Raw genomic sequence first — 25,467 nt, 5'->3', positions numbered from 1 at the left:
GGTAATTATGTATCATTGTTGTGAGTTCACTTAGGAAATATTTTATTTGCTACATCAATATGAGTGCTCTGTACTTAGGGTTATTCAGTTGTGTTGGGGGATAGGGAGAAAGAGGGCAACATGCAGCCTGGGCCAGATGGGTAACTTCTTCAACATCTGCCTGTTCTTTAAATCAGTCTGAAAATATGCCTTTACTGAAAGAGGTTTTTCATTTAGCTTTTCTTGAAAAAAAAAAGACAATGCTCCATGTTGAAGAGCTCCTTTTTTGCCTTTGCCGGTAATTTTGGTTTTGTTAGATATCGTTTGTTTGAAGAGCTTTCTTTGTTACACAAAACAAGCTGCTTGTAGTTCTTCCCAGAGTGAAATCATAGTTTTGTGTTAAACATAAGAGGCTGTTGGCATGAAAATGTATGTGGAGAATTTCTGTTGCAACCATCACTGTAATCATGAGGTGCCATGAAGTTACTATAATATAATTTGATTTTTCCTGATTAATAACATAGCTCTGTAAGCAGCAAAACTAGTGAAGCTTTATTTTCCTTTAACCTAGTATTTTTGACTGGATTCTCTCATGTCTGCTAGGACATGGCAGTGCCCTAAGCTCCCTGCAGTTGGAGCACACATAGCAAATGCTTCTTGTTGTAGACTCTCTGTTGTCTAGTGAAACGCAGCTCCTCTGGTCTCTTTCCTTGGTAGAGGGATTAGTAAGTCTGCTTTCTTCTGTCCAGATGGCTGTTTCCACAAAACTTGTAACAATTTTGTATCTTTGAGATATCTACCCTCCCTCAGATTAAGTGAGGGGGTTCAAAAGTTAATCAAGGATGAGAAAAAGAAAGACAGAAGCAATACAAAGACTGTGTTTGCACAAGCCTCATTTCCTTTGGAAACCAGACTAAAAATCATGTTTAAAGTTTACCTTGATTTGTAGAAGACAAAAGGTTAAAAAGATGTTGAATGGCAGAATGGAGAAGAGAAGAAAAGCTGTGTTTTGACTTCTTGTATTTATATTTACCAGGATGTGGAGTGTAATCAGAGGGTCTCTTCCCCATGTTCAAGGAAATAACATGTAAACATTCTAATGAGTGCATTGAAACACTGAGAGGCTGTGAAAGTAGTGTAATTTCATTAATTTTCCTTTTGAATAGCTGTACTGAATTGGTTCTGTTTATACGTCAAAAGGTGATTTTTTTTTTCCTCCAAACTGTCTTCATCTAAACTTCATGAGGCAAGAAGTTTGACTTCCAGGTCACTTCTTTTCAACAGCAGAATCACTAATAAAAAAATCAGTCATTGGTATGTAGTTGGTAGTTTAATTGCTGACACGCAATGCAGAACCTAATTATTTTTCCAGGATGGTGCTGATGTGATACTCCGACTTTCAGAGAACAGAAATAGTGAATACACTGGCATAGGATGTAGTGTTGCTGGTATGGGTCGAGGATGTGTGAATTTTCACTCCTAACTCTGTTACTGACTTTCTTACTTTCTCTTCTATATGTTAAGGATTGTGATGGTTTCCCAGTTTTCCTAAGTGCTTTGAAATCCACTGAAAAAATGTGCTATGTAAGAGATAAGCATTTGTTTTATTTGTTACATAATCTTTTGTTTAAGTAATAATAATTTTTTCCCCTCAAGGTAGCACTATAAATTACCATGGCAAAAATGAGCAAAGATCCCATTCATTACTTATGTGCTTACATTTTCTTGAAAATTAAATACCATTAAAAAAAGTATAGAAAACTTTTAAGAAAAAAAATCTGTGAAGAAAAGTCTGGAAAGACACTACAGAACCAGAGTTGAAATATATATATACATATTTTATGGTATTTAAACAAAACATAGAGTGAACTGCTGAAAACTGCTTTCTGAATTCCAGTTTTCATTTAATTGGGAACACAAACATATGAAAGTCAAGGATGGTAATTTGATTTCAAAAGAAAGCTGCTTGCAACAAGCATCAGTCAGAGCTAACAGGAGCCAAATGTTGGATCTTCTGTGTCAGTGACGTGGTCTTCCAAAAAACAGAAAATGAGGAAAAGCTTATTTGATTTTTTTTAATAGATCCTTCCTAAAGAAGTTGTATTAAACCTTCTGTTCAAAAGACTAAAGAGTATTTATGCACATAATTGATGTTAATATATTAAATTGTAAACACAAGGTATTTTCTGTTGTTGTGCATCAAAGAAGTTTGTTCACTTAACTATAACCACAAAGTACTTGTAATTTCCCAGAGCCCAGGGATAGCTGAGATAAAACTTGGCAAATTGGAGCCTCCCTAAGTGAGGGGGTTTTGGCTTTCTAGCACTAGGTCTACTGAAAGTTTTACAGATGTGCCAGCGTTTTTAAACTAGCCTCGCCAGTTATCTCCAGCAGACAGTTTACTGGCAACTGCAGGTCTGGCTAGCTCTGGAATTAATGGCAGCAACAAAGATGAAACAAGAATTACGTTGGTATAATGAAGAAGGTTGAAACATTTTCAATGGAAAAGAATAAGCCGTGGCTGGCGATAGTCTCGTATAAAACAGAAAGGAAGGCTCTCACATAAACCAGCATGTATTGTCCATTGGTTTTTGCATTTAAACCCCTTTTCATTACAATTTTGTATACAATTGTAGACTTAATTAAAAGGTTGTTAAGTACCCAAATATTTGCAAGCAGAATGTATGTTATCTTGGCGTACTGTAACTCTAGCATGCTTTACTAGAGCTCGTGTTAACATTAAGTAACTGATACTCAATGTATGTTTTGCATTGGTGAGTTACGTGAAGTATAAATACTAACTAAGTTGAAATTCACCTCTTGTTTCTGTTGGCAACAAGAACCCAATGGGCAGTGGCCAAATGTGGAGAGTGAACATTTTCTGCCTGTTAGCCTAGAAAAGAATTCAGTACTGAGAGACCTGGCTTGAAAAGAAAAATTGTGCACAGTACAAGGTTACTAAAATCCAGCGAAACGCCCTTATTTCTTTAGGCTCTCTAAGTTAACGTGTGACAAGCAAGGGAGCGATCCCCAAAGCCATTTTGTGTGGGCTCCTTGGAGTCAGAGGAGAGAGAAGGGCTGCTTTGGGGGCAAGCAGGAGGAGTGGTTGGTGTCCCTGCATGAGGTGTCCCTCTGGGGCCCTTGGGTGGCTGCAGAGCAAACCCGCAGAGGTGAGCTGCACTCGCTGGGCTCTGTGCCTATCCTCCGCCAGTCCTTCCCTCTTCAGGAAGCTGATTCCTGTGCTGAGGCCCACACAGCACTTCCTGAAGGTCCTTCTGGCTAGCTACGAAAGGAGTCATTCTGGTTGAAAGGAAGGGGCCTTTCTCCTGTTTGCCGGTCCTGGTGTGCACGGGAATGTTGGTGTGCACCCTGGGAATATACATGGGAGTGCCTGTTCTGCGGTGCTTCAGTTTAAGGAATTGCCAACCCTGGTTTTGATGATCCAGATAAATCAGTTTTAAACAGCCCTTTACCTGGACTCTCTTAAAGCTACCTGGGGAGCAGTGCTAGCCCATTCCAGTGCCCAGCGAACCTGGAGAGGTTAAACCTCTGCTGAAGGTGATTTATGCCAGTCTGTTTTTCACTTTGCTCTGAATCAAGCGTACTGGTGCTCACAAGGACACTCAGGGCAAAGATGACCTCTGTGTGAGGGACAGTAATTTCTTAAACTGCTTAGCTAAGTCTGCATAATTCTGTCATCATTTGGATGTTTTTTAGACATGAAGCCAATCATTGAGGAAACTCTTCCTCTACAATAAAATGGGGGTTTTTGTGGATACTGCTAATCAAAGATGGTAAACTTACCTGTCTTGCTGATTATTGAGGTTTTACCCTCCCAATGCCTGTGACCATATTTGATCTGACAACAGGTACAACTGTTTGTAAGCCGTAGTAACTATTGTGTTCATTCTCCATTCTCAAATGACGCAGGATGTTGGACAAACAGTGTTAGATGCTGTGTCACATGAAAGTTACCGTGTTTTCTTCTGAGCTGTCCATGATCTTCATGGTTGCCATTGCTCGTCTGTAAAGCACACATGGCAGCAAATTTTCAGGTGCACATGAAAGAAGAATGTCCAGAAAAGGTGGTATTTTAAGGCCACCAGTCTGTGTCCGTGGTCAGGCAGGAGTGAGGAGGGGTGGAGGGTGCTTGGCTGAAGCTGGTGAGACGCCGCGGTGGGAGAGCAGCATCGCGCTGGGCAGGCCTGGCGAAGCAGAAGCAGTCAGGAGAAGCACAGCACAAATGCGTAGTTCAGATCACTGTTGTGTCGTGGGTAACGTGTTTCGCTGCTGCACAACAGACTGTACAGCTGGTCTATTGAAAAATATTGCTCGTAAGTCTTAACTGAAACAGTTGTACGATATGTTTAAAAAAAAAAAAAGAGGTTGATGGATGTACCAAAGTGCTGAGTATAATGCAAGATTAAATGCATTTTGATACTTGCTTTTTGAGATTGCAGTTCCTATTTAGTAGACATAATGAGAACATAGAATTAACAGAGCCAATATTAATCCTTTAATTTGCAGAGAAAAGTTTGAGATGGAATTTATTTCCAGTGATTTGATTCCTGATTTGGTCACACAGTATGCTCAGTGGCAGCAGAAATACGGTGATGGTCTTGAGATTTCAAAACCACTTGGATAAAACTTAATCCCTGGCTATTTTCTGACCTGTGGCCAGAAAACAGTTTGTAGCCTGACACCCCTTGTTTCTATGTCTGTTACTGCTCTTAGGGGGCAAAGTCTCTCAGCCTGCTGCTTCCCTGTGCTAGAGATCATTGGGGGACTGTTACCACTACAAGCAGGAGTACAGAACAGAGTCTAAAGGAATTTCTACATTTATATGAAATATGTAAAAATACACATATATATGTGTGTATGTGTCTAGTTGTGCTATTTTTACCAAATTATCATTTCTCCTATTGTTTTAATTTGAAAGATATTTCACTGTTTTTTTAAAGTATGAGTTGATGAAGTAATTTTAAAGGCAACATGAGAAAAAATTATTTGGGTAAAGTTATAATAAAATGAATTTTGAGGATATCCCCAAACCATTAAACTTCTTTAAAAAAATGCAAACAATGCAAAGACATTAAATGTGTAGATCCAGGAGAGACCTATTCAGGATATCAGTCTTTGTGTTTGATGCTTTTGTACCTCTAAAGAGTGTGTGTTACTCTCTATCAGCTGAGTGAAAATGTGATTCATTAATACTTTAACATGATTTCTCTGTTTTTTTTTAACTATTAAGAAATAATCTCTCAATTGGAAATAGTTAGGTGATCCATACTGCTAGCCTTTGAAACAGCAGTAAAATATCTGTCCAGAAAAATGTATGTAAGCTTTTGTTTGTGCACTTACCTGGTAGGACGTTCAAGCAAGATGTTTTACGGCCATAAATGCCAATGTGGAGGCATTTTTGTGAATGTGTTCATGACATCCTTTGAGGAATCATGTCTGTGTTGTAATATATTTTTTGTTTTCTAGAGTTCACCACATCTTTTTGAGTTTTGAAATAAGATCTTGGATGGTTGTCATTGTAAGAGTTTTATTCCAAGAACATGATAAAAAGTACAGAGCTCTGTGCATCATCTCCTGGTTATAACTCTGCATAGTTGTTCTATGACGTGTTTTTAAACAAAATGCTTCATTGCATGTCTGTTGTCTGTCTACAGGTGATGTATCACCAATCAGCATGTCTCCCATCAGTCAGTCACAGTTTATTCCACTTGGGGAAATCCTTTGCCTGGCCATCTCAGCAATGAACTCTGCCCGAAAACAGGTCACGCAAGAAGCACTAATGGAGCACCTAACAACTTGCTTCCCAGGTAACTGTATGTTAATAGATCATTGATGAGATGGGCTCATCTGCTCCCAAACCAAGAGGTTTCTCATCCTTTTGGATCCTTTAGAAGAGGAAACTTTGGTATTTGGTAGTCTGTTTTTCTTCACTGTTCTGAATGGGAATACCCATTAATCCTGAGATTCTACCCAGAAGTAAAAGGGGGCCTTAAGGTTCTAGTTTTATAACCTCTTCTCCGTTTTTTATACATTTGCCTAGAGCAAATGGAGTTCTCTTTGTTAGGGCTATTTGTGTGAGATACGTTTTGCAGGGTCAATTCCTGACATCGTATAAATATTAAAAAATGTCTTGAGGTACTAAACCACAAACTATATTGTTTTTCTTTTTTTTTCAAATGGATGTCAGAACAAGTTTACCTGTGATATTTTCACAGAATACATTCTTTAGCACCATGGTCAAAAAGTGCTGAATTTCTTTAGTACTCATGAAGAACGAAGTATGTGTCATAGCCAGAGTAGACTTTTTCCAAACTGATTTTAAGCGAACTAGTAAGAGCTGTGTTGACTTCAGTCACTTCAGATGTCATTGTTCACTCTCCATAGAGATAGTCTCATGGAGATCTCTGTGTAGAGCGTTCTGTCATGGAGAGCAGGTTTCCCACACACTTTGTTTGCCTCCAAACCAGGTAGACAGACTGTCAGAACTGGCGCGGTGAGATGTAAATAATGAATAAGCTAATGATAATGATTTGTCTGTTTTACAGGGGGCTTTTATTTAAATGGAACGAAGGTTGTTAGCCTGGTTTCCAAAAGCTTTCAGAGCCTTCTTGGACACAGTTTCTGCCTTTTTATTTTTATTTCTGCCCATTATTTGAAATTCTTTAAATCAATTTTTTGAACTTGACAATTCTCTCCATGAATAAAAGATTTGGAGAGCCAGAGATACACTCACTGTGTTTATAAACACTAGTGCTCTATTCAGATTTTATTGCTGGCATTTATGGTAATCAAATGGTAAAATGGAAATATCTTGGATTAAAGATATTGCAACTTCAAAAAAAAAAAAGAAAAAGAAAAAAGAAAGAAAACCTGTTTTAAGAATATACTCATGAATGTGCTGCTTCTCTACTTGCAGTCTGTATCTGGAGTCAGTGAATCATGCCAAATAGATCTTGTAGAGGCAACTATAAATAGTGTAAAAGTGTGTAAAAGCACTGGGCAAAGGCTTACTGCTCAGGCAAGCTCAGCTTTGCCACTTGTGCTTCATGTCATCCTGAGAAATTTGTTTAACCGATCTGTACCTCAGTTTACACTTCTGTAAACTAGTTAAGAAACTTCTCTGCCTGCTACAGCTGTAAAAAAAAAAGTTCATTACAAATTCTTCATTAGAAAAACTTATGGTACATGTACCTCATCTAGGCAGCCTAATTGTAGCTGTGTTTTGATGTCTTGAACTTTTTTTGCTGTAAATTTTGGGGCATGAGGTTCTTAAAGCCTTGAGGAATACCTGACTTTTGCTCTAACAGGTACTAAATTCTGAAATTTTAAAATATAATTTTGAATCTTGAGCTGTGTTTGAAGTAAACAATTGTTTGCCATCTGATAATGACACCTCAGAAAAAAATTACTGCAAGCACATTTTGTAAAGACTGACTTACTGTCCCAATTTGTGGCTTTGTTTATGCAGTTTTTTTTTTCAGTACACTTCACATATTTTTAAAACAATTATACATGTTGTAAGGGATAGGATGTAAAGAAAGCAAAGTTCTAGTTTGCTTGTAGTTCCAGTTTAATTCATTTGGGTAATTTTTTCCCAATTATGTTTTCTATATTGCCATGTACTAGCAGGATTCTATAGATCGCAGATATTTTTCCAATGATACTATCAATGTATTTAATAAAAACATTGTTGCATGCTGGAAATGATAATTTATTGGTAGCATCCTTTGGGTTTCCTGGGAACATAGTTATCGGTTGGCTTGGTGTTTTGTGCTGTTCCTGCTGGACAGAAACAGAAAAAAAAATTCACAGGCTTGATTATTTTGTAGACTGTGCTCACAAGAAGCCTGAGGCAAGTTAGCACACAGTCTCTTGCTGCCTTTTTTTCCCTCTAGATAGGAACATGTGTATTTCTCAAATCTGAAATGAAGAAAAGGAGAGCCTTGTGTTTCCTACTTCACCTCCCCAAATGTACCAAAAAAAAAAAAAAAATCCATCCTTTGTCTGAATTTTTTCCCTATCTAGAGGAATGCCTTTCTCTCCCAGCCGTAACATAGTTAACATAGCGAACATGCATGTTTTCTCGATATGACTATGATCATTATTCACAGATCTTTCCAATAAATAGAGCCTTTCCTTGTGCTGAATGATATTCCCGCTTGTCTATCCAAACTCTCATATAAATCAGCTTGTGGCTTTTTGAGCCCTTGTGTTCACTGTGGCTACTTTCAAATATCTTATATCCTCCCATATGTTGATAGTTTATTTTCCCTATTTACATTCTGATGCTCCGAGAGAGGAGAGCGTTACCAGTGCAGACATATTTGTCGTTATCAGATAACCTCTCCGTACCTCACCCTGTAGCAACGCTTCCCCGTCTGTGGTGTTTATGCTTTAATGAACAGATGCTTCACCGAGTTTCCTGGCGCGTATAAATTTCCTGAGACCCCCAGATGCCATTTTCGAACTGCCTAAGAATAATAAACCTCTTTCCTCAGTGCAGGATCTTACACTTGCAGTCTAGCCCTCCAGTTTGCTGAGCCATTGTGCAGGCATAAATCTGGGCCACGGCTCTATCTGAAATAAGGTATGCTAATTATTTATAACATCACATAGCAACCACTCCGCATCCTTAACTAGTATTTCGTGAGCCAATCAGAATACTTCTTTTATCCCTTGTTAAGCCTTAGCATCAGCTCAGGAGAAAATCATTTTAACAGATTTAACACCATTTAAATACCACTTCAGATTTATTTCTCATAGATTTATTTTATTGAAAAAGTTTGCAATGATAAAACACATCTTGTTTGTGCCTTTCTAAATTGTCATTAAAAAAACAATCAAGAGAGTTCTGCTGCATATGCTTCCATTATGTTAACTTAAAATTAAACAGTAAGATTTTTTTTTTACAACCCTGAATGGTATTTATTGACCATGATTTAAGTCCTATACAAAGATATATAAATTTTTGGAATCTAGTATAACAGCTATGGATGTAACCTCTTTTCCTATGTTTGGCAGCCAGACTGTCTTATCAGTATGAACCTGGATGAAGAAAACATTAAATGTTAGTTTATGCTGGTTTTAGAAAACCTTTTTTTTGCCCTCAAATTATTTAAGGTAGTTAATCAAATTTTTTAAACATGTTGAAAATGTCAATGTAGAGAATGTTCTTTGTATTGAAATATGTCACTTTGGAAGTGAGCGAACGGTTTTCTAAAAGCTGGCAAATTCCTGTGACTTCCACCTCAAAAATATTCATATGTGTTCGCTATGTCAGATGTGTGTTAGCGGTTAGGAGATGTCTTGCATTAACCGAGTTCACTTTAGGTCAATGTTCTTTGTGAGCAGCAAACAAGACAATCTTCTGTCTAGAAGCTCAGTAGATGGCATGGTAGACTCTCTTGGGATGCAGAAAATGTACATGTCTGATGATTCAGTGTCCAGACAGTTTCTGCTTTTGAATTATTGAAGCGCTACATAATCTTAAATAACACCACTGCTGTCATGCAGTATTTTAAATGATAGAGTCTCTAAACTACTTTTTTTTCCCTCTTGCTCCTATTTACTGAAGAATGGAAGAATGAAAGGAGACATCTTAGCACAGTGTGGCAGGTTTCATACAGATGTGATGTGGGCAGGTAGCTGGGAAAAGAGAAGTCTTGAGAAAGCCAAGAAATCTGGTTTCTTTCCCTGATTTTGCCCTTGAGTTGCTGTCAGCCTTGGCAAGTTGCTTGTCCTCAGTCTCTCAGTGTTACCTGGAGTACGATAAGGGTGCTAAATCTTGTTCATTGACTGTTTTAAACACTTTGTTATCCATGAAATGTCAGTAACAGGTTATATCTGTCCACATGAGCAAAGGTTGTATGGGAGATTTCCAGATGTAACTGAGAAAAGGGCTTGACTTACGAACACCTGTAAACCTAAGCCTGGTACTGATGGTTCTGTTACAGTAAGTGTAGGGAGACTGTGCAGGCATGGAAGTGCTGGCATCCTTTTTCCCTCAGCAAACTGTTGTTGCATCTTGCCAGCTTGCAGTTTTTGTATGCTATGGACGGTCACTACTGACTAGTCACAGTCAAGTGTGCGAATCTTCCTACCTGAGTTTCTCAGCTTGAGGTAATTGAACTGGGACTCTGAACTATGTACAGGAACAAGAAGCCACCACCTTGGCCTATTTCTTCTCTGGCTCATGAAATGTGAAAAGGCATCGAGCTGTCAAATGGTTAATGGACCCAGGGGGAAAAAAACAAACAAATGAAAAAAACCCAAAAAACTACCTTTCACTCATTGTAGGCATTTGGGCCTGGTCTGTTCCCATTAAAGTCAGGAGAATTTTTGCTGGTGGCTCCAACTGGAACAGACCTTGCCCCAGTTTGTTCCCATTTTACAGTTTCTCCTTAATATATTTACTTTTCTAATTCTGGACTGCACTGAAATTGTCATGTGAAAAACACAGTTTGACCCAATTCTAGCTTTGGTCTTTGTCCACAGTAGAACTTTCCTGCACCTTAAAAAAAAAACAAAAAAACCCCCAAAAAACAAAAAACTTTTTACAGGTTGTAGAAGTATTAGTAAAAGTCCACACAGAAAAAAAAATTTAATCAACCTGTCGCAATCTGACATGGAAATCCCACTAGCCTTGCGGCTAAACAGAGTGCAAAATATCCTTGTGTTCTTCAGCTGCGTGAATAGGAATTGCCTCCCGGGAGGATCTCTCTTTCCAGTGTTTGTATGGGAGGTTTGGGCTTTTGAGTTTGTGGAATGCCATTACACACTCAAAATCAGGTGGAATAAGTCGGGGCCCTCCTGTGCTGTGTTTGTGTCGCCCCTTATTACATGTACTTGGGTAGAATCCCAGCCCTTGTCCCCCTGCTTCAAATTTGAAACCAAGAACCAACAACAGAATTCAAGTCTTGAGGTAGCTGGTCCAGAGAGGAAATGAAAGTAGTAGCAAAAGGAAGTTGTTAGGTAGGATAAATGAGAGAGAAGAGTGGATATAAACACAGAAGGAAGAGGAAAGTTCTGAAATGTGAAACATAAATTTACTTGTCAGCAGAATAAATTTACTTGTCAGCAGTTTGGGAGCCAATTTTGCTTGGTGATTTTTTTTCCATGTGCTTCTTTTACTTAGAGTGTGTATGTTAAAGTCAGCAATCCATTCTAATAGTCATTGCTTGATATTAAGCACTTCCCAGTGTAAATAAACTCCTTGATCTTTGTGCTCATTTAGCTCAAGATATGAGCACTGGAAGTCAGTCAAGCATATATTTGCTGAGGCTATACCATACATAGCCATTTTTAAGTACTCTTATAAGTACTAAATATAAAGAAATGTTTAAACTAAAAACAGCAGGTGTCAGAGTGCCCATGTCCGCCGTGTAGGAAAGCCAAATTTGAGTCTATTTCTACCTTTGTAAATACAAATGTGCCTGAAAGAGACCTGAACAAAACCTGTAGCCAGTGTTCGCTGGTAATTACTGGCCCTCAAAGATCCCCATCTGCCGTCAGCCCAGCTGGGGCAGTGGACCGCAAGGATTTATGGTGGGAGTGATAAAAGTGATAGTCTCCAACTGCAGGGAAAAGGCTGACACAAGTAACTCACAGCGTCATTGGCTGCCCAGGCATGCTAATTATTTTTTCTTCTGTGTTTGTCCGCACATTCTGTATTCACAGAACTTAATCAATGTAAGTACAGTGCATCTGGTGATTAGAGACTCATTTACCCAACACATTGTAGTCATTATGGTTTATTGAGTGAAAAATACATATGATTATTTTTACCATGTATTTGCAGTGCATATTTGCATAGTGTAAAACATCAGCAGATCTGTTTCAATCTCTTTTCCTAACTCTTCTGTAAACTCTCAGGAGAGTGTTTTTGTCTCATTTTATTGTTCCTGTTTTTTAATCAGGATGTTAAAAAAAAAGTCCCAAAGTAAAATCAGGATGGAAGACCATGTCCTCCCTGACAAAGGTAGGGATGTATTAAGATACTTATGTGTAAGCTCCTGGATTGATCAGGTTGTGTATGTAGAGGTTGGAGGAGAGAGTGGCTGCTGCACAACAATTGCATCTCTGTGGCAAGAGAGCCTACAAGGCACAGGAAGAAGAAGCCCCTGAGCTTGGCTTTGGGATCATCCACGTATCTTGGTAAAGCAAAGTGTAAGGTGAAAGGGGTGGTGTTATCCAAGCAGACGTAGCAGCCCACTGCAAGGTGGAAGAGACTTGCGGTCGGCTAAGGAACAGTGGTCTTCATGAGTACTGAAACGCGTTTTTGCCCTTTATTGGACGTTCATGCTGAGTGCAGCCTGCTCTCTGATTGCCTCTCAATCCCAATATAGAAGGTGCTCAGCATATTTTCTGCAGCCTGGGGGCATACAGGCCTCTGGCCTAGAGGAGAGTTCCAGTTTGCCCCCAGCTCTCTGGATTTCTGCCTTTCTTATGTGTTGCTATTTCTGGCATGTTTGCCTGTCCAGAAATTCCAGAGTCTGTGTTACCTCTCTGGGATTATCCCATTAAATGTGGACACCTTGAGAAAAGAAAAGATGATACATATTCCTGATCCTCCCTTTCATTTGCATATTTTTTTTTCTTCTTTTCACTCACATTTATCCTCTTCCTGCCTCTTTTATTTCCTCTGACTGGATCATCCACAATCTCTGATCCAAACCTCTGTGGACTCTGTGTGAAATATACCTAATACCACCATGTACTTCTCCGTGACTCCTTCTCTGTTGTAACTGCGTTCACTCGTAGGTACGTATTGTTCCTAACATTCTGCTGTTTCCATTATAAGATTCTAGTTACAGTTATTATTAGATGTGAGTTGTACAGTAATGGCTCTAAATTCAAATAACATCCACAGCTATATATAAGACTACTAATATGTTTCTGCAGCACAGTACTGAGGAAGAGGGTGAGTTAAGAAATTTATATGAATTTTCTCTTTCTTGTCTACTGTCATTAAATTTTCAGGAAGGATGAATTCTAAGTGCAAGAATGTGCATGCAGCTGCTACTGCTAAAATACAGAAGCAATGGCATATAATCATTCAAATGAAAGTTGGGTCTGGTGTTCTGCACATCTCTTCTGCTGTGCACATTTTTGGGAAAGTGTATTTCAGAAGTTTGTGTTAAGAATACGTGTTACACAAGAAGGGGTTTTACCATTAAGAAAAAAAAAAGAGAGATAATCATTAAAAAGAAAAATCCTTTAGCTGCAGTATTGATGTTGGCCATAGGTGCAATATTACTAAAAGCGTTTGTTTTGGTATAAATAAATCCAAGTCCTGGGTTGTTTTTTGTTTATTAACTGGCCAAGTCTGTACAAAATGTGTGTGTGTGGAGGGGAGTTATTTATCTGTTTCTGCTTAAACAAAAAAGAAAATTAAGATGAGGAGAGATGATGTTTATAGCCAAATATAGTTTCTGTTCTACACAGGCTGAGTTTCTCCTCTGTATCAAAGGGATGGTGCCTAGAGCTCACCTGCAGAGTTAGATGACATCTTTACCCCCTTCTCATCTTGCTTATCTGGAGCTCTGTCCCTGGATGTAGTAGGTTGTTTGCTGCATTTAAAAATGGACAGTTTAGGGATGCTGCTTACACTGGAGTAAAAGCATAAAACTTGCAAACAAGAAGATCTATGTTTGCTTCTTGGCAGGAAGTCCCTTCTCCAAGCTCCTGCTCTACCCTTCAGTTTTGGATATGAAGATTCTGGCAAGTCAGAGCAGTTCCACTTAAGCAGTGTAATAGTAACATACAGAAGAGGGACTAGAATCTAATTCTGTTTTCTTAATTACCTTGCTGTTGTAGATTTAGGGGGAAAAAGTGAAGATACGTTTAGCTGTTCCCTTAAATTCCAGTCAGGGCTTAACTCAAAAAGGCAAAGCTCCTCTAGATTTCCCTTCTGTGTGGCTCTAGCTCTGAGCAGGTTTTCGAGGACATGTCAAGATGCAGGGCATGGAATCTATCCCGTTCACCATCAAGGGATGGTGAACATCCCTTGGTAGTTGATTCTCTTCACCTTGCATCACTCTGTTTCTCCCAGATGTAGTTTGCATCTGTTTCTTCTAATTCCAATGAATTTAGCCTGTGTTGTGTTTTGTTTTATAATATGCTTGACATGGTAAATGGGAGGTCTGTGTCCCCCATATTTCACATCCTGAAATCAAGTGTTAATGGTGCTTGTCAGCAAGAGTCCTTTCTTTTGAGAGCTTACAGGCGGTGGTAGAGCTGACTGTAAGCTTCAGTACTGGTTGCCTTGTGATCTGCCCAGCACTGTAAGACTTCTTATTTTGTTACTCCACCTGGAGAGTTTATGAAGACCAGATTCATTTGGGTGGCCAAATATTTTATTGTAGACTCTGATCCCATCCCCAAGAGTATATCTGTGCTAAGTGCCTGGCACCAACCACCAACAAGCTCTTTTTGAACAAGTTCTCTAGCTCAAAAAAAAAAAAAAAAAAAAAAGAAAGAAAGAAAAAAGAAAAGAAGAAAAGAAGAAAAGAAAAGAAAAAAAGAAAGCTGTTCAATGAGGACTTTATGAAATATGAAGTATAAAAGCTTTCCCTTCCCACTCCCTTTAAAGAAAATATTGTGCAAGCTTCTGTATTTGCTAACATATTTCAGAGATGATGTCTGTGAGCTCTATAGTGTCCATTTGCATTTTTAAAAGTACTTATAAAAATACAGAGGCTTCTTCCAGACTTGTTTGTTTATTTGATCTTATTTCAGAATCCCAGAGTAGTCAGTAAAGAAACTGGAAATTCTTGTTTTCTTTGTCACATAAGGCGCTCTGATATGTTCAAGTTTTCATTGTCTTGTCTTTCACTTACACTGTGGTACTGAGAACTGACTTTTGAAGCCCATTTAAGTGTGCAGTCAACAGTGCCCTAATCTTTTGATAGGATTTTGACCGTAGTGCAAGGTGCCTTTGCCCTTTTCCTTGTGTTTGCTACCACAAGGAGATCAGTGAATTTGTAGGCTCCAGCCTTTGACATGCGGGGGAAGAGTTGGTGACCACGCACTGTGTGCTATTGAAGATACTGTGTTTGTGGCAAGTACACCTGGTCAAGATTTTTCCATGTAGTGTTTTTGTGAAAAGCATCTACTTTGCTGAAATGTTTCTCCCTGTGTGATTTCGTGGAATCTTCATCCTTGAAGATTCAAAATTTGGCTTTGCAAGGCCTTGGGCGACCTGATGTAAATTGACCCTGCTTTGAATAGGAGGATTGACTGCGTGATTTTTAGAGGTTCCTTGCAACCTAAGTTACTCTGAGTCTGTATGATTTTTTCCTAAATCAGTTTTGTTGAAAAGGAAGCCTAAACCTAGAGTAAATAATATGAACTTTTCAGTTAAAAAACCTCCATTCTTGTTTTAAAATTTTTATTTACTTAAAAAAATGTAAACAGGTCAGTACCCAAAATTAAGTTAAAATAAGTTTTTAGTTCAACAAAATATGTTGTTTGAAGATAGCTTTTTCCACTGAAAAAATTGAAAGGTTTTTATTTCCTATTCAACACAAACAGCTTATAAACTTGTGAACTAAATCTCTTATTCCACTAGCTCTAGGTGTATCCTATTTCTACGCATAGCATACTCATTTGGTGTTTTATCTAATAAAGTATTAAAAACTTAGTGCTGCACCACTGAACTCAGGAAGAGTGCTGGTAGTGGGGAAGGCCAGGCTCACAATGCCAAATCTACCATGTATAGAGGATGCAGGGTTGTCATAGCGGTTTCTTTCTTAGTAGATGACATATGCATTTAGGTAGATGTCCCTCACGTCTCCTGTGACAGGCAGAGACCTCTTAGAAGCAAGCTGTTAGGAACCGGATCTATAACTTGGAGTGTAGTGGACGAGTTTGGATAAGTTGAGTCACTGCTGAAGCAATTGATGTCGTAGAGACCTGTTTGAACGGGAGAGTGAGTGAGTTTGATCAAGTTTATGATAGAGGGGCAATTTTGAGGAGTGCTTTTTTTTCTCTAGTGATTTTCTGTTAAAAACAACATAGGCATCCAAAATAACATATAACCACTGTTTTATAGTTAGCTATACATTGTAATGAATAGTTCTGGTGAATTGGGATATAAATATTTGGTTGGAAGAGGAGTAAAAATAAAAGATTTCCCCTGATTCCCTTTGCTTTACATCATCGACTCCGTCTACTAGCTTAAGGTCACCTGCACAATGAAGTGACTAGAAGTTCTTTCTCTCTCTCTCTCTCTCTCCCCCCCTCTCCTTTATTTTATATACTCCATTAATGTCGTCCTTTCTATTTAATTAATAATTCATATGTCTGAAGTGTAAGAGATAAGTGGAAAAACAAACAGACAAAAGAATGCCTAACAAAGTGCTTTGCTGGAGTTGTTTGTTCAGCATATTTCAGCTTGCACTTGGAAAAACAACTTTTTGCAGGGGAGGGAGGGAGCTAGAGGTTTACACACTACCTAATATATGTTTACTGTTATTTCTAGGAGTTCCAACACCCAGCCCTGAAATCCTTCGGCATACTTTGAATATGCTTGTACGGGAGAGGAAAATATACCCAACTCCGGATGGTTATTTCATTGTAACCCCACAGACTTACTTTATAACACCCTCTCTTATAAGAACTAACAGTAAATGGTACCATTTGGATGAGAGGATACCTGACAGGTCTCAATGTACCTCTCCACAACAAGGAACTGTAACTCCCTCCACTTCAGGATGTGTCAGGGACCGAACACTGCCCAAAAACCACTGCGATTCCTGCCATTGTTGCAGAGAAGACATGCACAGCATGCATGCATCTACGCTACAGAGGAAATCAGCAAAAGACTGTAAAGACTCATATTGTCCTCCTTCATTATGTCAGGTCCCACCTACTGAGAAAAGTAAAAGTACTGTCAATTTTTCTTATAAAGCAGAGACACTCACAAAGCCTAAGGATGTAGAAAAGCAGTCTAAGAAATTTGGACTCAAATTATTTCGATTAAGTTTTAAGAAGGACAAGACAAAACAGTTGGCGAATTTCTCTGCCCAATTTCCTCCAGAGGAATGGCCGCTAAGGGACGAGGACACCCCTACCACTATACCTCGAGAGGTAGAAATGGAGATTATCAGGCGCATTAACCCAGACTTGACTGTGGAAAATGTCATGAGGCACACTGCACTAATGAAGAAACTTGAAGAAGAAAAAGCTCAACGAAGCAAAGCTGGATCTTCAGCTCACCACAGTGGACGAAGTAAAAAAAGTAGGAATCACAGAAAGTCTCATGGGAAATCGAGGTCACACAGTAAGACTCGGGTATCCAAAGGAGACCCATCAGATGGTTCTCATTTGGATATACCTGCTGAAAGAGAGTATGAGTTCTATGATCCCTTGACCCGATCCCCACGGGAAGGCTGTTTTATAATAGAGCACAAGGGAGATAACTTTATAATGCACAGCAATCCTAACATGATTGAATCTCACTTTCCCATGACACCAGAGTGGGATGTGTCTGGTGAGTTGGCCAAAAGAAGAACTGAAATGCCTTTTCCTGAACCTTCCAGGGGAAGCTCCCACTCCAAGGTCCATCGGAGCCACAGCCATACACAGGATAGAAGATCAAGGAACGAGAGGTCCAGTAAGGCCAAAGAAAGGTCTAGATCTATGGATAACTCCAAGGGACCTCTGGGCTCTGCTACTTTGGGCATGCCTGAAGACATAGGTGAAGGCTGTAGCCCAGATGACCAAACAACTAGCCAAACTTACATTGATGATAGTACCTTAAGGCCATCTCAATCACTCAGTCATCAAAGGGCTCTGATTTCATCTACAGGCTACAAAGAGACTTGCATCCCTGAAATAGTTAGTGGCAGCATAGAAACTCCCAGTTCTTGTAGCCTGTTGGAACAAAACAAGGCTACAGAGAGTTTGCCATCGTACAGTGAGCTCAATTCCTGCACAACAAAGTCTGCAGTTGATGACTATTTTCAGTGCAACACATCCAGTGAGACTGTGCTTACTGCTCCGTCACCACTGGGGAAGAATAAAGAGGATCATGACACAGTGACTGTGACAGATGGGCTCAAAAAAATGACTCCTTCAGAAAGACAGTCTCAACATGTTGCCAGGGAGCCTGGGGTGCACAAAGAGGAGTCCCCAAAGGGTCCAAGCAGTGGTTCAGCTGTTGCTGGCCAGACACCAGAGGTGATTGCAAATGGGCGGCTGGTTCAACACCATAACACTGAATCAAGTAGCCTTGATAAAAGGAAAGAAATATTTAGCAAGGATACACTCTTTAAACCTCTGCACAATACTCTTTCTGTGAATAGTTATCATAAGTCTAGCACACCCCTGTTAAAGCCCCATCAAAAGACCCCCTCTGACACATTGCCAGTCAGATGTGAGAAACTTGAACAAGCGATAGTAACCTCAGTCACACAAGTTATGCCCGTTACACAGAGACAGCAAGAGACAACTGGGAACCAGGAGGCCTCCTTCGACTACTACAATGTATCTGATGATGATGACTCGGAGGAAGGAACAAACAAAAACGCTGAGGAAGAAAAGAACAGGGATGATGTTGGCACTATGCAGTGGCTGTTAGAGAGAGAAAAGGAAAGGGATCTGCAGCGAAAATTTGAGAAGAATCTTACTCTTCTCACCCCAAAGGAAACGGAAAATAGCAACAACCAGAGAGCCACCCATTCAGCTCGCCTGGACAGCATGGACAGCAGCAGCATTACTGTGGACAGCGGGTTCAACTCTCCACGGTAGGACTGTCACATTCATTGCAACTTTACAGACTAGAAAGTTCCATTTCTTAGTTATTTGTTGATGTTGGTGAAAGAGCATGGGGTCATATTAAACAATTTCACACGGTTTTAGACAATGTTTTCTGCAGCTCTGGAGTCCACTGCTCAGATGTGTGGGTTTCCTCCCATCCTGTAAGCAAGCAATGACTGCAGCATTGACTCTCTATTAGTTCTTTTTTCTTCTGCTGCAAGCTTCCCTGTATCCTTTTTTTTTGATATTAAACTTGAATTTACATTTAGAATAGAAGGGATAGGAAGCTCCCACTTACCTCCCCCCCCCTTCCTTTCCCTCTAAGATATAATCAACAAGACTATTTCGAAGACTAGAGATAAGTAGATGGCATAATCTTTGGCTCAAACAAACAAAAAAAAGTGATACTTGGTTTGGGTTTGGGTTTTTTGATTTGTTTTCTTCAAAAATATGGGAAGTTGTATCTATCGCCATTCCAAACTGGTGAGACTGGAACAGCCATTCCCCCTACACAGCTGAAAGTACTCAGGATATTTGAACTTCAGTGGTGACCATGCACTGCATCAGCAGAGAGAGGTGTCTTGCCTAGGATACTTGGGAAAAGAGTCTAGACTTTTGTGTGTGGTGGTGATGGTTAGTCATTTCCATTCCAGGGATCTCAGACATCATGGAAGTCTCACTGTGGTAGGAGTCTTTCAGACATAGGGAAGGGACAGTTGCTGATCTGTTGCCTGCTCTGAAGATTTACAAGCTCGTTTCCAGGTTAAGAATTCTTCACTTGAGCCTTCTTCCTTCTCGCTGACCTTGGAAAGTCCTAGGTCCCTGGTGGAATGGAGCTTATCTGTTACTGTTTGCCCTGGATAGCAACCCATCAGAGTCCAGACGCTAAACTCAAAAATAATTTACAGTGGTAGTTACAGCCTCTTACTTAGGCTTAAATTATTTATTGCCTGTGATATAAAACTAAAACTTCCAGGACTGAATTTGTATTAGGTGAAAGAAAATGGGGTGTTTTTTTTTGTCTGTATAAAGTATTCTTATTTCTTAAAGTTATATATTCTTTTAAATTGATAGAAAAGACTCTTGGAAAGACATGTGAAGGATTTCCTGCTTCTACACACAGAACTAGATTTCCTTCTCAGCTAAAGTCATCACTCTGGAATAAATTCCTGTGGATTTGATGGTTACTTCTGCTTGATGTTAATGACAAGGCAGGAATTATTGAGCCTGATGCAGCATGCAGTGATCATCAAACTACTAGAGTGGGCTGTTGACATCTGTATGTTTTTTCTGAGTAAATAATATGAAACAAGAATAATTGGAGTAAATTGTATCTGTTACAGTGAATTCTGTTTACAAAAGAATTCTGTTTTATAAAAGAAATTATAGAAGGTTTTGAATTTGCTCCTGTTATTGATTGTGTCTGTTCTGCAGATGCTTGGCATCTTTCTCGCATACAACTGCTGTATAAGGCTATTTGCATCATTTTTTTTGATTGATTGATTGTTTTTTTTTTTAATGTAATCCCTCCTTTAATTGAAGTGCAATACTTGCAGTCTGTTTTTGCAGGGGAGTATATAGTATTTGCTTCTTACCCAGCCTGTTTTACTGCAGAATGCATTTCATCTGCAAGAGAGGAGGTAGGGGGTTGCCTGGATGAAAAACAGTTTTTAGACTGTTATCTCAATAGCTGCATGCTTACTAAATATCAAACCTCCACTTCTGGTTAATGCAAAGGCAGATGTTTTCTTCTCTGATTATTTATACGTAAAAGATAAAATTTCTTTTGCTGTTAAAGTTAGCTAGCAAGAGAACAGAACGCAATGAGTGTACTTGATTTAGTGCTGTTATGTTGCTTTTTTAGATCGAATGAGAAATAGATACGCAGCTAAAAACAATGATTGTATTCTACTCATGCTTTTTTTTTCACATCTCTTTACCATTCACTTATTAGCATCTCTCTCTCTCTCCCCCCCGCCTTTTTTCCCAAGACCACATAAAGTGAGCTTGAAAAAGAACAATGTTCTGTCAGGATTTATTTGTTTTAGGTCCGCATGTAGTCTGGATATTTTAAAGGCTTTTATATATCCAAGTCCTGAGTTTTGCATTGAGATGATTAAATTGGATGCTTTTCTTCAGTTTTGTTCACTCCTCAGGGTGAATTCAGCCCTTCGGCTATTGTTGCCATGCTGTTATTACTTTCCTACCTTATAACAAAAAATGTGCTCTGCAGCCCTTTTCCAGGAAATATAAAACAGCCATCCGGCATCCATCTGGTAAGAGTCACCTAGATCTGACAGTGTCCATTAGCAGATGTCTAGGGACGAGTATAAAAACAGGACATGCGTGTAGTAATATTTCTGAGATATACTCTCTTAGCCTTCACTGATGTGTAACTTGGACTTCCTGAGGTGGAGTGGTATCTTTCCATTTAAACTGCAATATACAGTGTTGCTCAGGAAATGAAAATTATCAATCCTAAACTGTGAAAGAAAAACTATATTTTTAAAGGGTGACAAATTTTTAAAGGGACATTTTAAAAAAACAGGATTTACTTAGTTGAAGAGATTTGCCATGGTTATTTAACTTAAAAAGTATTTTTTGTGTAAAATTCTTGAACACATCACTGTTGGGAAAATTTCTAACAACCTCACAGTATTTTGGTCTGATGATTTTATGCAAGTAGTATACAGTGTCTGTTAGCTCTGTTTATTTTATTTATTTTTTATTTTTAGAATTTATATAATACTGCTGCTCTTTTGTCACGTAAAGAAAGAACTAATTTTGGCATTACTCGGCATGCAAAACTCTCACTGCAGTCTCTGTATGTACATTTTACAATGGTCAGTTTGTAATGCCATAACTGAAAATGTTTGAAAATCTGGAATTGGTGGTTCCATACAGAATGATACAATACTGAATTATCTCTGAAAAACAAGGGTTATATCTGTTCTCATGAATAACCGGAGGGAGAGGAATCAAAGATGAGCAGTGGAATTGCAGCCTGCCTCATGCCAGCTCGCAGGAACCTCGTTGTGTGCATCACCTTTCGTAGCTCTTTGGAACTTCTTACAGTAGGGCGATAATTGGCAGAAGGTGATCAGTACCACTTTGATTAATTTATAAGATCTACCAGAGTTTTCCTAAAAGTATTGCTGATTTTCTAGATAGAGTTTTGTGGTCATGGTTTAATTCTGCACTGCAGCAAAATGTTGCACGCTTGACCCACCAGCCGTGCACTCACATATTTCTCCCTTGCCACATCCAAGGCTGTGTGTTCCTACCCATCCGCTGATGCTAACACCAATATTTTTTTTTCTTTTTTTCTTCTTTTTCTTTTTTTGTAGGGCTTGTATTTAACTGAGAGGGGTCCCTGGTACAGCTGGCTACAAGGCTCGGTGAGCACTGGCACCAGCAGCAGGAAGCTATGGTAGAGTCAGGTCCACATGAGGCAGAAAAAAGTTGTCCCTTTCAGTAGCATGTAAATTTAGGTTGATTTTAAACTGATTATGAAACTCTCATTAGTATCTCTGTTTTTAGTGTGTATTTCGTACCCATTCAGGCCTCTGAATGTACTCTGTAAACATCTCCATAACAAGTTACAGTATCATCTTGCAAAAGACTAGAGGTATAGATGAAGAATACATATAGCCAGGAGGCACGTGGCTCTTTGGGAACAATTCTCTCTTCATGCAAATACATAACTTAGAGATCAAAAATGATGAAGAGTGGAAAGAGAACCAAAAACAGTAGCAGTAAAACTAGCCCTAGCATTTAGTGACTAAGTTTTTTAAAAGCTATGGGCTAAAATGTAGGTTCCTCTGTGTTCATAATTAGATGTATTATAAAAAGGGCTATTTTTTTTAGTGTTAAGCAAGCAGTCACTCCCAAGGATAAGCAGTGTGTTAGAACTAAAGGAACTCTGTCCATTATATGAGTGAAATAATAGCACTGGTGCTTGTCTAGGGCATGATCACAGATCAGGGAGTTAAGATTTATCACCATCTTGTAAGTTCAAATCTCAGTTGTAAAGCAAAATTGAAGAGAAGTGTTGTATTTAGAAACACTGTGGATTTAATGTAAAGTAGCATTTTCAGTTAATAAACATTTTCTGTTCCAAGGCATGGGTAGAAGAGGAGACAGGAGGCTGTGTTATGCAATAATTCTCCTAGCTCTGCCTAGTCAAGGAGCTGATTTGATGAAATGACTTTGTGCTAAAATGCACCAGCCAGGAAGGAAATTAATACATTGCACATGCAAGATGGAAGCCATTTCCTTGAATGGAAAATCCAGATGTTTGATACTGGTTCAGTCATGCAGACTGCGTGTGACGGCTTCAGCTGTGCTTAGTGCGATACCTGTGTTACAGTATGATGACTGCTGAGTACTTACGGAACCCATTTTGGAGGAACATGTGTGAATCATCAAAATGAGACGGTTCATTGATATGACATTACATACAAACACAGGAAACCTATTATAAAACGCTCTATTCTGCTTTCCTGTCTGGTAGATAGATGTATAGGTATGTTGTATATGAGTGTGTATATATATTTTTTTTCCCTTTTAGTACTCGTGAGAGCCTGGCATCCAACACTTCGAGCATTGTTGAAAGCAACAGACGTCAGAACCCAGCTCTGAGCCCTGCACACGGTGGCGCAGGCCCAACGTTCAACTTCCGTGCGACCGCAGACCCGCCGACGAGTGAAGCTGAGAAACTGCAGAAACCTGCTAACTGCCTGCAAGCTTCTGTTACTAGTGTCTGATAGTCATTCTGCCTCAGATCTCCTGTCTCATCCTATACAGCAAAGTTTACGACACTGGGACTGATGTTTACATCTTTGGGGAAAAAAGCATCTCAACCACAGTTTTAGTGTTTACTTAAACTGTGCTGCTATGTAGACTAGGAGCAACAAAGAAATCTTTATTTCAAGGTATTGCTTTTCACGTTTGCGGCTCTGTAGCAACAAAATAGCAGTAGGGATAATATGTACACTTTTTGCTTCACTTAATTGTAACTGAGCACATATATGAAAGTCTAGACACTGTAAGTGTAATCTGCATTTTCAATGTCCATGCAGTTGCCAACTTCATAAAAAAAAATGCCACAGATGTGTGATGCCCCCAGTCAGAGGCTAAACTCTACTGCAGAGTTGATCATTTTTTACTTCAAAAACTGAGCCACTGCTGAAAGTAACCAGCCAGGATCACTTTGAGGAAAAACAATGCCAAACATGACAAGTGATGACCTCAGCTCTATCTGTGAATTCTTAATACCGATCAGTCATTTTCACTGTGCGTTTTTGTGACACAATTTTGCAAATACCCGTATAAGGGAGTAAAAAGAGGTCGTGGTTTTTGGTTTTGTTTTTTAAGTATGTGGGGGGTGGGGAGGGAGACTGGTTTCCCTTTTGTGTTTCGAAAGTATGCGAGATGTTTACTTACTGAAACTTGCTACTTGACCTTCCGCAGTCACAAATGAGGAGGTAGGCCTTTGCGTAGACGGGGAAATGGGGAGGGAAGGGAAAGTTTAACTGTCGTCGAGCCACAACAGGGAGTGACACAGAATAGAACAAATATCTTTAGTATAAATGAAATATTTAAAAGGGATGATCCTACTCTTGTGTCACTTCGGTATTGCAACTTGCCATTAATATAAGAATCAAAATAACTAATTTCTTTGAACAAAAATATTCTTTGTGATATAAATGACAAGTATGGCCTGAAGAAATGATTTCTTTCTAGTGGAAGGACATAAATCTATTTTATGTAGCTTTTTAAATAGAGTGCCTAAATTAGGCTATTGAAGATAGCATACATTGTAGTGATTATCAGAGAACAAAATTTAGAGAATTATAAACTTCTGGCCTTTCTATTCAGTGGATGTTATTTGCAAGTTAGCCTCTCATGGACACGTCTAGTTTTTGGAAATTAAATGTGTCCATGTGGTTGGCAGCAGAAATCTGAATTCTATAGGTATAGTATATCCTGATTATTCTCCCCTAAACTGTTACTCCAAAGTAATTAATAATATACTAATTACTGCAGAGTAACTTCTAAGGATAGTTAAACTCCAAGAGTAATTTTTAGGTATAGGGTCGCATTCTGCTCTATTACTCATGCAATCTGATAGTGCAACAACCCAACTTCAAAATTAACTATGTATTTATTTTTTATGACAACAGTCAAATTGGTGGAAGAATAACAAAGATATTAAAAGGCTCAACAGTCCAAATTGTTAGATATAGAAGGGACATTTACATTGTCTAGCTCTTGGTAATACACAGGTATTAAATCCAACCGTACATATTAAAAGGCAGTATTTTCATCAGGTTCTGGTGACATGTACTACTTTGTGTAAATCATTTGAGCTTCACTCATGTTCTGTATTGTCATCAGAAGTCTTTAGTGAAAATTCAGCCTTATGTTACGCAGTTGGATATAGTTCATTTACTTACAAAACAGCTTTCAAACTTTGGACTCAGTCGGTTTCTAATTCTGTCAAGAACATATTTCATATCCGGTAAATGCAGAGGTCGGTTTTACTTGTTTTCAATGTATAAATTCCATTTCATAGGAGCAATAAGACCTTTCAGTGCACATAAAGGAAATTACTGTGCTTTTGGTTGGTTATCAAAGTCACTTGGCCTTCAGCCTTCTGCCTTATCATACCTTCCAAGATGTGCTCTAATTACCATATAATGCTTT

At 38.9% G+C, this 25,467-nt stretch overlaps 1 protein-coding gene across 4 annotated transcripts in view; it reads left to right on the top strand.

Moving 5' to 3' along the window:
* The window catches only part of STOX2 (storkhead box 2), a 141,911-nt gene extending 117,801 nt beyond the window's left edge, over window positions 1-24,110 (top strand). For 3 of the 4 annotated variants that reach the window (XM_062575752.1, XM_062575753.1, XM_062575755.1), the window contains exons 2-4: window positions 5,655-5,807; window positions 16,481-18,746; window positions 23,330-24,110. In XM_062575752.1, coding sequence (XP_062431736.1) covers window positions 5,655-5,807; window positions 16,481-18,746; window positions 23,330-23,525 — 2,615 coding nt within the window. In that variant the 3' untranslated portion in view covers window positions 23,526-24,110. Of the gene's footprint in view, window positions 1-5,654; window positions 5,808-16,480; window positions 18,747-22,106; window positions 22,228-23,329 lie in introns of those variants that run through there. The other variant, XM_062575754.1, reaches the window with a different exon arrangement.
* Window positions 24,111-25,467: the final 1,357 nt, after the last annotated feature.

The sequence above is a fragment of the Rhea pennata genome, chromosome 4, assembly GCF_028389875.1.
Source record: "Rhea pennata isolate bPtePen1 chromosome 4, bPtePen1.pri, whole genome shotgun sequence".
Taxonomy (NCBI): Eukaryota; Metazoa; Chordata; class Aves; order Rheiformes; family Rheidae; genus Rhea; species Rhea pennata.
The sequence above is the reverse complement of the archived record's forward strand: the minus strand, read 5'-3'. Positions and strand labels throughout refer to the sequence as shown.